The following is a 12,558-nucleotide window of genomic DNA, read 5'->3' as shown; positions in this document are numbered from 1 at the left end:
TGCTCTTTTTCGTCTAGTTGCCCCTTGATAAGTCCAGTCCTACTAGTCCATCTCTGCTTGCCCTAAACTGTTTGCTATTTACTTCATGGCAATATTGGCCTTAATGCTCTGTTGTGGTGCACCTATCATAGGTGCTACATCTCAAAAACTCTCTAAATACACATTTAGAGCAAGTCTTTTTTTCCCGCTTTTTGCTCACCATAGATATAGGAGTCATTGGGAAGAAATGTAGTTTTGAATAATGCCAGGTATGCCACGTATTAACCTGAAAGTGCGAGAAAAAAAAATCTATATGGAATAAAACTGGAAAAAAAAAAGAAGAGTTATTCAACCCTTGTGTTTGCAAAGTTCACTTTGCATTAAAAATGACATCAACTTTCTTTAAATTAGTATTGCAATCACTAGTGTATGGGAACAGGTTAGACCAAATTTAAAAAAATATATATATTATAAGAATAGGCAAGTACTCTATGAACTATCACTTTTTAACTAGCCATGGGGACTTGAGCAGAGTTTTTGAGCACGGCGAAGATACTCTTAACACTGAAGCATGCTCACTCATCATTATTCAAACAGTTCATAGAGAGGACATAAGATAACGCAAAGGTAAATAGACTAGTGCTGGCATCTTTGTGTTTCAGGTGTAAACACATTAATCTTAAGCTTCTGTTAGGATAGACCTATGGAAATGGGTAGAAGGGGAGGACTTGGTTGGGGGGGTGAGGGGAAAAAAGATAAGGGGTGGGTGTTTTAGAGAAATGAAGCAGGGATTAACCTACGGTTGATTTACGTTTTCCAGGCCATTAGCCTAGGCAATTGCAGGCCTCAAGCCAAGTTTAGATTCTGAAGAAAGCAGGGATATCTTTAAAAATATTTCAGACTTGATGCGTGTTGTAACAGCTGTATAGCCTCTCCAGTCCATCCTTAACTCTGCTGCCCGACTAATTCATCTTTCTCCTTGCTACTCCTCCGCTTCTCCCCTCTGCAAATTTCTTCACTGGCTCCCATTCCCTCAGCGTATTCAGTTCACATTACTAATACTGACCTACAAGGCCATCTATAACCAGTCTCCCCCATGTTTCTGAACTAATCTCCCGATTCCCTCATGTAATCTCCGGTCATCCCAAGACCTCCTTCTCTCCTCCACACTTATTCGCTCCTCACCCAACCGCCTCCAAGACTTCTCCCGAATAGCCTCCATCCTCTGGAACGCTTTGCCCCAACATGTCTATCAACCACATTCAGATCCTTCAGACGGAACCTGAAAACCCACCTCTTCAAGAAAGCCTACAGTAGCCTGCAATGACCCCACTACCGGAGATATCACCTCATCCAACACTGGAACTACAGCAACCCACCAACCTACTGTCTCCTTCCCCACCATCCTGTAGCATGTAATCCCGAAAGGGCAGGGTCCTTTCCCCTCTGTATCAGTCTGCCATTGTAAGTTTGTTTACTGTGATATCTGTAATTTGTATGTATCCACTTCTTATGTACAGCACCATGGAATCAATGGTGCTTTGTAAATAATAAAACTGGCTCCTATGATGATTTTTTTTATACAAAGGCATCACATAGGTTATGCTAAAAAACATGAGAAGGCGCAGGTTTACTAGGTGCCAGCCATGTAAAATGATCTTACGTGCAGGTGCTGAAATACAGAAAGGTTGTCTTTTTCGAGGTAGGAGACTGCTTTTTTCTGACTGCACATTTCAATAATGAAGTCAGCCAGATTGTGTGCACACTGGCAATATGACTAGCCAACAGTACCAATAACATGCTGAACACCACACCAAAAGTGGAATGGAGGTGAATCCCATCATGCATATTTTTTTTTTATAGAACACTATTGGCTGGTATCCATAAATTAAGACCATTCCACCATTATGCATTGCTTGACAGATGCAAGCAGTTTACTTAAACGGAACCTAACCACCAGAAATCCTCCTTACCTTTAGATAAAGGGTTAATGTGGAGGTAAATGGCATTAAAACCCAGCTGACTATGCAGAGAAAATGTTTTGTAACGGGCGCTCTTCGAGTCACTGAGACGCTGCTGGAGAGTTAATCACTGCTCAGTATACTGGTTGTAATAACGCCCTGACACTTGAGTGACAGCTCACTCTCCATACACATGCTGCAGGCCGGCTGTCACTCAAAGTGCCAGAGCAAGATTACAAGTATACTGAGCAGGGATGTAATCACTCTCCTGCAGCACCTCACTGACTTGGAGAGAGATGTTACACAAGGATTACACCAGGATTAAAACTTAATTTTTCCGTTCTAACCAGACTTCAAATCAGCCAGGTTATAACACCATTTGCCTGCACATTAACCCTTTTTCTGCAGGTAAATCACATTTCTGATTGTCAAATTCTCTTCAACAGTTACTTGAGTCGGATCATCTCTGAATAAACTTGGTGTAACAGTGATAAAAAAAAACAAAAAAATGGAGGAACATGTGTCAGCTTCCTTCAACTCAAAAACCTGTATCATGGGAAATGGGTTCTATAATTGGAAGAGGCCGACTGACAAGTCTGCTCACACGCTCCTGCACCAGAAGCAATTTTGTGGACACAAGAACTGTGCAGTCTGAAGAATATTTAATACTTGTATACAAGATCCACAAAAATCAAGTAATAGAGGTTCTACTATTTGTCAGTGAAATTTTCTTCTGACTACACAGCTTTTTTTTTTGTCCACAAAATGCTGGTGGAGAAGCAATTGAGCAAACCCATCCATCAGTCTCCTCCACATCTTTCCCATGACAAGTGTTTGAATAGGAGGAGGTTTTTTGTCATATATGGCAACAGGTTTCTCCACCAGAAGTCATTTTGTGGACAGAAGAGCTTTGTAGTCTAAATAAGCTGGGCACATTTAATTAGTTTTTGTTAAAGGAGTTTTTTGATCCTTTCCATTTTCTCCACATAAAAACAAAAGATCAAACGCTTGGAAAATTCTTTATTCATTTTCAAGGGAAAACCCCTTTTTAAAATTGAGTTTTGAGTTTTTTTTTCCCTAAAAAGGTTTTAAAAAACACATTGTAGGCTTATCACTTCTTTGAAGTGGTTCCTGAAGGAAATGCAAACTAGACACTAAAAAAAAAATTGACTACAAAGAATGCTTCCAGGAAAAGAAACAGAACTCTTCAAAACCGCTTTAGCAAAAAAGATTCAACAAAATCTATTCAAAACGAGTGTTTCCTGAAACAGTTTCTGCTCGAAATTTTTTTTAATTTTTTTTAAACACTTCAAAAAACCATGAACGTGACAATTACAAAACGAAAATGTATGAAACTTGTATGTTCGCATGTGTCGTACAATTCTGTCCAAGACATCTGTTAAAAATGAAGACAATCCCATTAAAATTACTTATGGATGTTTAACTCTGTTTTAATATTTGGGGATGTATCCATAAACAAGTCTGACACTAGGAGAAAGTCAGCTGACAATTTGAGGTGGATGAGGACTTCCCAACTCTTTCACGACAAATGATATCTGGTGAGAGAAGAATTGTGCCAATGGAATTTCGACTTCGTATTATTTGTAGGGAAGATAACCTTGTGCTAGAGAAGTATGGAACAGGTTTTCTTCTCTCTCCTTCTCGAAACCTCATGAGTGTTAGCTTGAGTGGTCAGGTGTATGGGAGAAGGTGGGAGAGAGGTTTGCCGAACATTCAAACAACATTTCTCATGTAAATGGCCAGTTTTGGAATGCCAGTCAGTAGGAATACATTGATTGAACAAACTAAGGCTGGTTTCACACTTGCGTTTTTTTTCGCGGTATTTTAGCGCTAAATAGCGCATGCGTTTTTTTTCCCTATACTTTGCATGGGATGCGATAATGTGCGCATACACATGCGTTTGTACGCGTTTTTCCGCGCATGCGTTTTTTTGCGGTATGCGCTCGGGCGCACAAAATGCAACCTGTTGCATTTTTTGGGCGTCCGACTTGCCTCAAAAAAACGCATGCGCGCGCAATGCGTTTTTTTACAGCAAGTCACCCATTATAAGTCTATGGGTGCGCATTGGCATGCTTATGTATGCGTTTTTTTGCACATGCGTTTTTTTTTGTTAACCATGGAATTTAGGGGTTTGGGTAGAGTTAGGGTTAGTTAAGGGGGTTTAGGGTTAGGGTCAGGGTTAGTTAGGGTTTAGGGTTTGGGTTAGGGTTAAGTATGGTTTGGTTAAGGGTTAGGGTCAGGGTTAGTTAGGGTTTAGGGTTTGGGTTAGGGTTAAGTATGGTTTGGTTAAGGGTTAGGGTCAGGGTTAGGGTTAGCGTTAAGTATGGTTTGGTTAAGGGTTAGGGTCAGGGTTAGTAAAGTCATGGTTTGGGTTAGTGTGAGGGGCCACCTAATGTTGGAAAAAACGCAAACGCGGTAAAAACGCACTAAAAACGCATACAAACGCATAAAAACGCTGCGTTTTTTTCATGCATGCTCATAAAAATACTTGAAAAAAACGCAGCAGTTGTATGCTTTTTTTCAATGCGTTTTTTTGCGGGAAAAACGCGCTGCAAAAAAAAGCAAGTGTGAAATTAGCCTAACATCCAATTCTCTTTTTTCCTCAAATAATCAGAAGAAACAAAGGAATGTCACAACACAGAATTAGGGAAGATGCTCAAATTTCATGGCAAACTAAAACAAACCAGTCAAAAATGTTGTTATATGACCAGCCATTAAACATTCATGTTTTACATAAGTCACTAAGGCACCCACAAAAGGACTAACACTTCCTGGTGTATGATCTCTTGCAGCTTAGGCCTGTTTCACACATCTGTTTGTGTCCATCAGTCAAAATCCGCCATTTTTCAAAAAAATGGATCCGCCATTTTTCTTGGCGGATCTGTTTTTTTTCCCATTGAGTTGCATTACCGGCGGATCTTGATGGATGGCCATCCGTTGGATCCATTTTTTTGCGGATCCGCCAAAATGTTGACATCCTCCGACATGCCCGAACGGACCATGCAACGTTTTTTCGGGCGGCCGGATCCGCATTTCTCACTGCGCATGCCCGAAAGACTTCACTCAGCCGCAAATTTAACCCTAAACTCTGTTCTGGCGGCTGAAAAATTCTCTCTCTCTCCTTCCCCAGGCAGCGGTTCCTTTAAAATTCCTCCTTTGACGGATCCGTTAAAATAACACTCCGGTGCCAAACGTTGTGGTCAGTACAGGAACGGATCCGTTATTCACCATTTTAGCGGATTTTGACTGACCAAAAAAACAGATGTATGAAACAGGCCTTCGATACATCCACTTTAATGAAGAACAGCAAAACCACACATGACCTGTGGGCACATGTGATGCTATTTGAAGGGCAGACTTGTTTCTCTATTCCTGGACAACTTTTAAAATGCAAAGATTTTTTTTCATATTTACTAACTATAATGTACATGCAATTCTCCATTTAAGCAGATAATGTTCAGGATTCCTATAATTAAACTATAACACTGCAGACTAGTGAATCCTCCCGTCGCACGCACTATGACTATTCTCCGATCCCGGAAGCGGCAGGCGCGTGACCACAAGTATATGATAGCTCATCCAAATCAGAACATTAAAGCACCAATCCAGCATTTTGTTTTTTTTCAGCGCTGTAGTGGCGCTTTAAATATAAGTCCCTTGCTACAAACTCACTTTACAGCGTCTTCGCTGCGATTCAGCACCGCTATGGTTCCGAGGCACCATCTTTTGACAGTATCTTTAAACTGGTACACAAGTTATGTCACAAGCTCTCAATACCAGACTATGAGAGCCAGAGCGACACACTGGAGCTGCAGGCAGTTCACTTTTCGCCAGAGACAAATAGGTGCGGCGGCAAAAACAGATGAAAATGCCGGAACGTGAGTATCAGACAGGCGACTTACATTTAAAGCACCCTTCCAGCAATGCAACAAAAAAAAACCTCACTGGAGTGGCGCTTTTAGCACACTTTTCTACAATGACTGGTGTTTAATATAGCTAGTAGAAAACATAAAACACTACACAAATTTGCAAAATCAAACAGCTGAAAATGCAGTCCTTTTATTTGTGTCGTGTTTCAGGCTGGAAAAAAAAATCATCTTGTTTTTCACTAGTGACCGGAAAACAGAATTTATATGATATTACAATTAAAGACAGTCATGATTAATGCAGACTAAGTGATACATGGAAACACAGAAATTCACTTTAAAATGGGAACTAGTGCCAGGTGAGAAATTTATTACATAATAGTTTCTTTGGGATACACTGCAGCCTAGAAAAATAATTTTTTTTTTTAACGAGCTGTCCTCCATACTTTGCTTTTACTCGCTCTAAAGTCGGGCTTTGGAATGTCAGACTATTTAAGCATTCTAAATTGCGTGTTTAGAAAGATCACATTTTCCATTCATGCCAAGGAAAACAAAGCTTGCCTGCAACTAAATGGACAACCATTTCAATTTTGTAGCAGAGCTTAACAAATGTTTTTTTGTTTTATTGCATCATTGACCATTGAACATAAAAAAAACAATCTGAAGGACACGGCAGATTATGATCACATACTATATATTTAAAAAAAGTTTTGTAAGCAATACTTACAGTAGACAACTTTTATCTACTAGTGATATAGTCCTTATATAAAATGTAGTTTCCCTCCCACACAATAATTGATATTTATTTACATATATACACACACACAAGTGCATATATAAATATATATGTAAGTAGATCTGAACATGAATAAAAGACTAAGCACTGTACATTGATTCTGGTAAAATTCAAACAAAAACGCCTTAAACATTAAACAATTTTAATAAAAGTTTCTGTACAATGCTAAGCAGTTTTATTTACACATAGAAAATGTAACAGGAGTAGTGTTTCAAATGACAGAACTCCTTAAATTTCAATGGCAGGTAATCTGGAAAAAAATAACAGCATTCCATTCACAAATATCTTCAAGCAATAAATATGTATTTATAAATAGTGTAAATTTACATCAAGATTAGAAACAAAAATCACAAATCTGAAGTTTATTCCTTAGTCTATGTGCAACCCATTTATCTTTGTGACTTGGCTGTTAAGTTTTTTTTTTTTTTTTCCTTATTTTTTTTTTAATTCATTTTCTTTATATGAAACTTAAATTGCAACCGTTATGGTTCTTTTTTTTTCTTCCAAAAACAAGACAGAAAAGAGAAACAAAGTGGGTTAAGGAAAGCAAAAAATAAAAATTTATCTTTCACATAAAAAAAAAAAAAAAAAATTGTTCAAAAGACATAAAATATTTAACTACCTTACAAAGACGACCAGCTAAGTTAGTAATTAATAAAAATGAAACTGAAAAGGGATGAGGGATGCGAATGAAACATTTTCAGCCCAAAATAAGGTGAAGAGAACAAAAAAATAAAGCAAGAGAACTAAAGTGATTTTCAAGTCAGTAGTCTGTATAACGTTGCCAGTCTTGTCAGATATATACAAAACATGAGTTTCTTTTTATGAACAGCTGGATCAGCATTTTTATAGTAAAGTCCTGGAGGAGGAGAGCACGTCTCCTGTCCAGTTGGTTGACACTCCGCACTTGGAAGGTTGCATAGACGCAGCTTTCAGCCAGCAGCCTAATGGAACAGCTACCTAACAAAAAGAATGGAGGGAAAACACACAAAAAAGTCGAAGGGGGAGGAAAAAAAACAAAAACAGTGGTACAGAACTGGGTCGCTTCCTGAATATCAGAAATGTTCTCATTTACTGTCCTTTGAAAAACATCAAGATGATGGTGAAGGCATTGGAGGAGCCTGGAGAAACAAAAGAATAGTTACAATATTAGAACTAAAGATACAACTGCAAACTTGTTGATACAATTTTCAAGACCACCAGGACACCTTTAGCCCCTTTAAGGCCTGGCAATTTAACAACTTACAGAATTTTTTTTTTTTTACGTCTATGCATTTTGGTGGTCATAACTGTGTTTTGGAATGGATACCATTTTTACATACATATTTGTTAGCAACTAATTTATATGGTAATAGTCATATATAAAAATAAATCGCTTTATTCACACAGGTTGCCATTGGTTTGTTGCAATGTCAATCTGTGTGATTATACCGTGAAACTCCTGCACTAACCATACCAAATTGTCTTTTAGGCTACGTGCAGACGCTGCGGATTCCGCTGCGGTTCCGCAACGGTTTTGGCCGCTGCGGACCCTCAGCAGTTTTAGCTGCGGTGTGCAGTACCATTCAAATGAATGATAACCAAAAACCGCTGTGTAGACGGTGCGGATTTATCCGCGCTGTTTTCCTGCGGTTTTGAAACCGCATAAAGAATTGACATGCCAATTCTTTCTGCGGAATCCGCAGCGGTTTCCTATCTCCACCATTGTGGAGATGGTGAAACCACAGGACCAAACCGCAGGCTAAACCGCAGGTCTTTTGACCTGCGGTTTTATCTGTGGTTATTGCAAAATCCGCACGGATGAATCCGCAGCGGATTCCGCAGCGTCTGCACACACCCTTAGCGGGGGTAATCATCTCAAAGAGAATGATCAATTTACAGTGGGGGAAATAAAAATTTGATCCCTTGCTGATTTTGTAAGTTTGCCCACTGACAAAGACATGAACAGTCTATAATTTTAATGGTAGGTATATTTTAACATTGAAAGTTAGAATATCAAAAATAAAATCCAGAAAATCACATTGTATAAATTATATACATTTATTTGCATTTTCCAGTAAGAAATAATCCCTCTGGCAAACAAGACTTTAATACTTGGGTGGCAAAACCCTTGTTGGCAAGCACAGCAGTCAGACGTGTTTTGTAGTTGATGATGAGGTTTGAACACATGTCAGGAGGAATTTTGGTCCACTCCCCTTTGCAGATCATCTCTAAATCATTAACATTTTGAAGCTGTCACTTGGCAACTCGGAGCATCAACTCCCTCCTAAGTTTTCTATGGGATTAAGGTCTGGAGACTGGCTAGGCTACTCCATGAATTTAATGTGCTTCTTTTTGAGCCACTCATTTGTAGCCTTGGCTGTATATTTTGAGTAACTGTCTTAATGACAGTTAATGAAAGACCCAGCCATGACCCATTTTTAATGTCCTGGCGGAGGAAAGGAGGTTGTCACTCAGGATTTTACAGTACATGTCTCCATCCATTCTCCCATTGATGCGGTGAAGTAGTCCTGTGCCCTTAGCAGAGAAACACTCCCAAAACATACTGCTTCCACCTCCATGCTTGACAGTGGGAACGGTGCGATGTTCTTTGGGTCATAAGCAGCATTTCTCTTCCTCCAAACACAAGGAGTTAATGCCAAAGAGGTCAATTTTTGTCTCATCTGACCACAGCACCTTATCCCAATCACTTCCAGAATCATCCATGTGTTCATTGGCAAACTTCAGATGGGCCTGCTTGCGTGCCTTCTCGAGCAGTGGGACCTTGTGGGCACTGCAGGATTTTAAACCTTTACGGCATAATGTGTTAACAAAGGTTTTCTTGGTGACTGTGGTCCCAGCTGCCTTGAGATCATTAACAAGTTCCCCTTGTGTAGTTTTAGGCTGATCTCTCACCTTCCTCATGATCAAAGATACCACACGCGGTGAGATTTTGCATGGTGCGCCAGATTGATGCCAATTGACAGTCATTTTGTATTTCTTCTATTTTCTTACTATCGCACCAACAGTTGTCACCTTCTCAGCCCGTGTATAACTTATGGATTTGTAGCCCATTCCAGCTTTGTGCTATGATCTTGTCCCTGACATCCTTATAATGCTCTTTGGTCTTGCCCATGTTGTAGAGGTAAGGGTGGTTTCACATTAGCGCTTTTTAAGCGCACGCACGACCGGGGGTAGCTCCGCCCCCGAGCCGGCTCTCTGCCCGGCGTGCCCGCCCCTTGCTTGTAGCGCCGCCTCCTAGCACACAGCGGCGCCTGCGATCGGCGCACCCTATCTTTAGCATAGGGTGCGCAGATCGTGCGCAGGCCGTGCGCTAGTTGTGCTTTGACCTGCGCTGCGCACTTTTGACGGTGCGCCGTGCGCGCCAAAATCAAACTTTTTGGATTTTGGCGCGCACGGCGCACCGTCAAAAGTGCGCAGCGCAGGTCAAAGCGCAACTAGCGCACGGCCTGCGCACCCTATGCTAAAGATAGGGTGCGCCAATCGCAGGCGCCGCTGTGCGCTAGGAGGCGGCGCTACAAGCAAGGGGAGGGCACACCGGGCAGAGAGCCGGCTCGGGGGCGGAGCTACCCCCTGCCGTGCGTGCGCTTAAAAAGCGCTAATGTGAAACCACCCTGCAGGCATGGACAATAGAGCAGGTCTCGCAAACTCTTCACCTCAGCCCGCCGTGGTAATTTAGTTTTTTCTGCCATTCTTCCAAGAGTCCCTTTTTCATTTTTCCCATGATATATCAATATGAGGTTTATTTTAAGCAGGATGAGTTGTAGTTTTGAAGGACACTATTCAGTTTATCATGTAAAGTACAATGAAAGCGGCAAGAAATTTCAAGTGTTGTGAAACAAAACAATTCAGCCATTGTTGTTTGGGTTTTCTTTTGAAGGTGTTCACTGACATTTTTAATGTATTTTTTAAAAATCACAGATTCTGATGATGCTCTTCAGCAGGGCCCCAGTTAGCTTGGTGACCGAGTGGCATTTTGTACCATTTAATTAATGCCGCAAAACAAAAAAAACAATGCTATAATTGCAATTAATTCACCATTTCACCCAACATGGGACATTATATTGGTAAAAATAATGGTGTCCTTCAAAACTACAACTTGTTGCACAAAACAAGCCCTTCAAAGCCTGTATGAATGGGAAAAAAATAAAAGTTATGCCTCTTGGAAGAAGGCAATGGCATGAAGAGGTTTTCACAAGATAACGTCACACACCAGCCCAATTCCTGGACCCCTCTAATCTTCATCCGCTCGACGTCACATTGACTTGGTCGCAGAACCAGTGGTGAAGCCATTTCTCCAAAGTGTCCCAGGAGCAGTTTTTCAACAAGACAACTCCAGGCTGCGTGTTGCTTGTGCTACCATGAGAACCTGCATGGCCTAAGCCTGCTACCATGGCTTGCAGTGTCTCTGGACTTGTCTCCCATCAATCAAATCTGGGATATCATCAATTGGCAATTGTAAAGAAAGTTGCCAGTGGCGGATCATAAAGGGGGTTCGCCAAGAAGTGTAATAAATAAAAATAAACATATTTCTAAATACATTTACCAATAAAATAAAGCAATAAAGTCCTGACAAAGTGGAGTAGATAAAGCATACCTTTTTGTTACATAAAAGTTATTCAGAAAAACACTTAATATTTAAATGGGCATTTATTTTAAGTACATTTCTTGGAGAACTCCTTTAACCTCATCACGACCGCCCACAGTAGATAAACGTTGGCGCTTGCTGGGCTTTGTGCAGCGCCGACGTTTATCTACTGTCGGCGGTTTTGTGTCCCCCGGGACCCCCTCATACCTTATAACGCGGTGATCCCGGTGCACAATGCATGCTGGGACCCCCGACATCATCGAGACCTGATTGGTTCAGGTCCTGATGACGTCGCGTCACAGCAGCCAATGAGAGAGCTCGCTGGGAAAGCTGCTTGTTTCCCAGCGATCTCCCTCATTATAACGCGACTTCTCCTCTGAGCTCATGCTGACAGATGAGCAGAGGTGAAGCAGCGTTACAGTGTGACTAGATCGCTGCCTGGCACAGCTGATCGCTGCCTGGCACAGCTGTGTCAGGCAGCGATCTTGTCACACAGTAACGCTGCTTCACCTCTGCTCATCTGTCAGTGTGAGATCAGAGGAGAAGTGGCGTTACTATGTGCCGGGCAGCGATCTTGTCACATAGTAACGCTGCTTCTCCTCTGATCATCTGCCAGTGTGAGATCAGAGGAGAAGTGGCGTTACTATGAGTCAAAAATACAAAAAATAAAAAACACAAAAATAAAAAAAAAGTAAAGAAAAAAAAAGCAGTTAGGCAGGCTAGAGGCTAGGTCTAGGGTTAGGGCTAGGGCTAGGGTTAGGGCTAGGGTTAGGGCTAGGGTTAGGGGTGTGTTGGGGTTAGGGTTGGAATTCGAATTGGGGGTTTCCACTGTTTAGGTACATCAGGGGCTCTGTAAATGCAATATGACGCCCGCAGACCATTCCATCAAAGTCTGCATTCCAGAACGTCACTACTTCCCTTCCGAGCCCCACCGTGTGCCCAAACAGTGGTCCCCCCCCCCACATGTGGGGTACCAGCGTACTCAGGACAAATTGGACAACAACTCTTAGGGTCCAATTTCTCCTGTTACCCTTGTGAAAATAAAAATTGGGAGCTAAAAGATCATTTTTGTGGAAAAAAAATGATTTTTTTATTTTCACGGCTCTACATTATAAACTTTAGTGAAACACTTGGGGGTTCAAAGTGCTCACCACACATCTAGATAAGTTCCTTGGGGGGGTCTAGTTTCCAAAAGGGGTCACTTGTGGAGGATTTCCACTGTTTAGGCACATCAGGGGCTCTGCAAACGCGACATGACACCCGCAGACCATTCCATCAGTCTGCATTCCAAAACGTCACTACTTCCCTTCCGATCCCCACCGTGTGCCCAAACAGTAGTTTTCTTCC

At 41.3% G+C, this 12,558-nt stretch overlaps 1 protein-coding gene across 3 annotated transcripts in view; it reads right to left on the bottom strand.

Annotated features, from left to right (window-relative positions):
* Positions 1-6,504: 6,504 nt before the first annotated feature.
* The window catches only part of LOC141076154 (lysine-specific demethylase 6A), a 99,697-nt gene continuing 93,643 nt past the window's right edge, over positions 6,505-12,558 (bottom strand). For all 3 annotated transcript variants that reach the window (XM_073563489.1, XM_073563491.1, XM_073563490.1), the window contains one exon: positions 6,505-7,744. In XM_073563489.1, coding sequence (XP_073419590.1) covers positions 7,715-7,744 — 30 coding nt within the window. In that variant the 3' untranslated portion in view covers positions 6,505-7,714. The remainder of the gene's footprint in view (positions 7,745-12,558) is intronic.

This window comes from Dendrobates tinctorius, unplaced genomic scaffold (genome assembly GCF_039654945.1).
Source record: "Dendrobates tinctorius isolate UK_male_01 unplaced genomic scaffold, ASM3965494v1 ptg000391l, whole genome shotgun sequence".
Lineage (NCBI taxonomy): Eukaryota > Metazoa > Chordata > Amphibia > Anura > Dendrobatidae > Dendrobates > Dendrobates tinctorius.
This window is presented reverse-complemented; position numbering and strand designations above follow the sequence as displayed.